This window comes from Atta cephalotes, assembly GCF_000143395.1.
Source record: "Atta cephalotes unplaced genomic scaffold scaffold00320, whole genome shotgun sequence".
In the NCBI taxonomy this organism is placed as follows: Eukaryota; Metazoa; Arthropoda; class Insecta; order Hymenoptera; family Formicidae; genus Atta; species Atta cephalotes.
In genome coordinates, this window is record NW_012130384.1 from 1 (window position 1) to 3,544 (window position 3,544).

Below are 3,544 nucleotides of genomic sequence, written 5' to 3' on the forward strand. Positions count from 1 at the left end.
TCTTCTCTCTCTCTCTCTCTCTCTCTCTCTCTCTCTCTCTCTCTCTCTCTTTCTCTCTTGCATGAATACGTATATAACTAACATATACATTTGTCTGCATAGGTAGGTATATAAGTATGCGCTTGATCCGCTGCCAAGAAAACTCTACCTCGGTTCCACCAATCTCAAATCAAGTTTTCACTCATATTTTCTCGCCGCCAATATTTCCGCCTTGCTTCTCGCGTTTTACCGGAAAGCTTTGCCCTGGCATATGAAACATCCACCAATATTTCGGGCAAATAATCCCTAGTCACACAGCACGTGCATTCTCGTAAATTCGAAACCCGAATGCAATTTTCGGACTTTTACTGCGTTTTCTATACACCTGATTTCCATTTCGAAAGTTTTACTACTTGGCCAGTCAGAAATATTCGTAAAAATGTTGCGTAATAAATTATACAATGAATATACATATACACATATATATATATATATAGATTTATATATATATATATATATATATATATATATAGATTTTATTGAATATTTACATACAATATATATATTAAAATATTTCTAATTCATATGCATATAATCATATTGAAGAATTTTATAATAATTATAAAAAAAACTTATTTTTTTTAAACACATAATTAATACATTATGTAAAACATTCCAGTATCGTAGTTTAAAACTAGCAAATGATTATTATTGATTGTTTCTATTTTTTAGTTAATATTATATTTTTTGTGTAAAGATATTTAAAATTTTTTGACTTACTAATTTTCTTTACCTTCATAATAATTTATTTGCTTGGGCCTTTTAGTAAAGATAAGAATAAGAGTATTGATATTTCTATTGATATTTCTAGTTATATCAACAATATTAATTGATATTTACTTACTTCAAATTTCAACGTAGCATCAGCTGGAATCAATGGTGGACTACCATTCTTGCCATAGGCATATTCAGGAGCACAGGTCAACATAGCAATCTCACCCTTCTTCATGGTAGCAACGCCAATGTCCCATCCTTTGATGACACTATTATTTCCGAGATTAAATTTGAACGGCTTATCCTTGTTTCTGCTGGAGTCAAATTTGGTGCCGTCCAGTAGAGTACCGGTGTAGTGGACCTTTACTCTGCAACCACTCGTAGGGGTCAAATCTCCTTCTCCTTCCTTGATGATTTCCTTCAACACACCGCGGTCCTGTGCAGGAGATAAATCTACCTCGGCCATCTCTGTGAGTGAAAAAGACAAAAGGATTATTAAACCAAAAGGCTTTTTCTACAATGTCTACGATGCGATGATACACCGATAACGACTTAATCGAGTCTGACCGAGTTTGGCGCTGTTATGTTGGGAATCGTTCCACGCCGAACTTTCTCGAAATGTTAATGCACGAATATTAATGACGAGAGGAAATGACTCTGCAAGATGCGCGCGTGTTTACGGATTAATTATGTGTGACAGTATTAAAATCAAAAATACGTACTATTTGCGAAAATGGGATGCGTTCAGATATACGCAGTGAAGGATCTCGTTCGAATTGAGCAATCTTCCAACACGCGTGCCGGCTGATTCGAAATAATCGTGTGGTTGACTCTTCACAATCGTACACCGGTGCAAATCAATTTTATGGAATTTGCTAGAAAACTTGGTACATTTTTCCGACGGTCGATATTCTTTTCGATCCACATTTCCAAATTTCTTCACCGGCCGTTTGTAAATGAGGTAAAATTTACATTGACGATTTCTACATTACCGATTGCCGCTCTAAAAGATTTCTACATTATCAATGCAATGTAAGATTTTCTGCGCATCATCGATTCCCGCTCATTTTTACTAACTGCAGTGTTTATATACATGGGCGTAACCAGGATTTTATTTATAGAAGGCTAAATAGAATTGTGATTTTTGAGGAAGGGCCGTAATCGAGTAATATAGATTATTGAATGTACAATTTTGTTTTATATTATTTTTAAAAATTAATTACTGACAGATAAATCATAAAATTACACATATTTAATTTATTAATGCACTTTATTTTTCTCTTAACTTAAGTTGTTAACTGATTCTTCGAACTAGAAAAGCTTAAATTTATAATACTAGCCATTTCGGAAAGTCTCAGAAAATTTTTCCATAACTTTCACTTCTAATTCTTTCTTCTTTTCTAAAATTAATTTCTTATAAATACTCATTAAACATAATCCGTTTAAGCGGTTTTAAATATTTTTATTCTTTAAGATCTGAAGGGGAGGACAACCTCTAAGTCCCATGTTGGCTACGCCAATATTTATATTTATAAAAGAAAATCGTTAGACTGTTCGCGTTGCTTGCACTTTCTGTATTCAGCATCTTCTCTTTCTCTTCAACGCCCGAATATGTATATAATTTATCTCATTTTAAGTGCAAATATTTTTAGGAATTTCAAGTAATATAAACAGACCTAATAGTTGTATTCAGCAAAAAGAGTAGCTTTGCAACTGTAAGATTTTTTAATGATTGATCTTGCCCTTCATTCTTCATTGGATCTGAATGTATAATCATATTAAGCCAATCTGAGCTTTCTCTGCTGAACACAACCATTTATCAATTTGATAATATAATGCATTTATTTGTACAGTAACGATATTTAATTCAATATTTCTCTTTGTTATTGACACATTTTATTTCGGCCATTAAAATCTGTGTACGTCAGCAGAAGGAAGCCAAAATAAAATCTCATTATATACATATTGTAAATTATTGATTACATAATTGGTTTTTTTATCGTCTTTTCCCACTGTGATAAACGTCTCCTGGAAATCTGCGCGATTATGCACAAAAATCGACTTTGATCGACTTGAAAGTCTATTTCGGTGTTCGTTGGTGAAAATTTCGAGCGATATCATCCTCATCTGTCCTCATCGTCATTCTCGTCCATTAACTTGCGAACGAAACGACGCGTCTTTAATTTTACGCAGTTGGACCAATAGGAAACTCTTTTTACCGGAACGTCTCATGTATCGACGAATCACTGTAAGGCGTTTTCATTCGACGCTGGCGCGTCTCATATCAAGCGATTACGCAGTACACACGTTGAGTGCGCCATATTTTCGTTCCGCGCGCTTTATACTGCGATTATGGCGAACGTCCTGTTGCCGCGTTAAGAGCATTTCGTGAACAAGTTAAAGTGAGGGATAAAGTTCCATTGAATATAGTGGCCGAGACTGCCAAGAGGTTGTTGGAGACGATCGTTGACGGATCGTGCATCGTATTTCGTGTCATATTCACACTCCGTTCGCAATCGGACGGAGCAGCACTAAAAGGTTATTAATGACGAAGTGCGGGAGCCCGCCTGAGCCCGCTACGGGAACACGAACAACGTATTGAGGAGCGTTGTTAATTATCGAACTTGTTCCTGAACCGGCTACGCGAATCGCCGCGACCATGATGATGTCTACTAAGCAGGAGGCACCAAACATGGCTGAGCGTTGTCGAATTTGTCTAGTTGACCAGGGCTGCATGACTAATCTGCAAGACGAGCGTTTGGAAGCCAAACTCAAGGATTTGATCAGGTGC

At 35.9% G+C, this 3,544-nt stretch overlaps 1 protein-coding gene across 1 annotated transcript; it reads right to left on the reverse strand.

The window, feature by feature from the left end:
- Positions 1 to 883: 883 nt before the first annotated feature.
- Positions 884 to 1,219, reverse strand: LOC105625211 (FK506-binding protein 59-like; the record flags this gene model as incomplete). Its single annotated transcript, XM_012206553.1, has 1 exon — positions 884 to 1,219. A coding segment is annotated over exon 1 (336 nt), but the record flags the coding sequence as incomplete, so codon positions are not given.
- Positions 1,220 to 3,544: the final 2,325 nt, after the last annotated feature.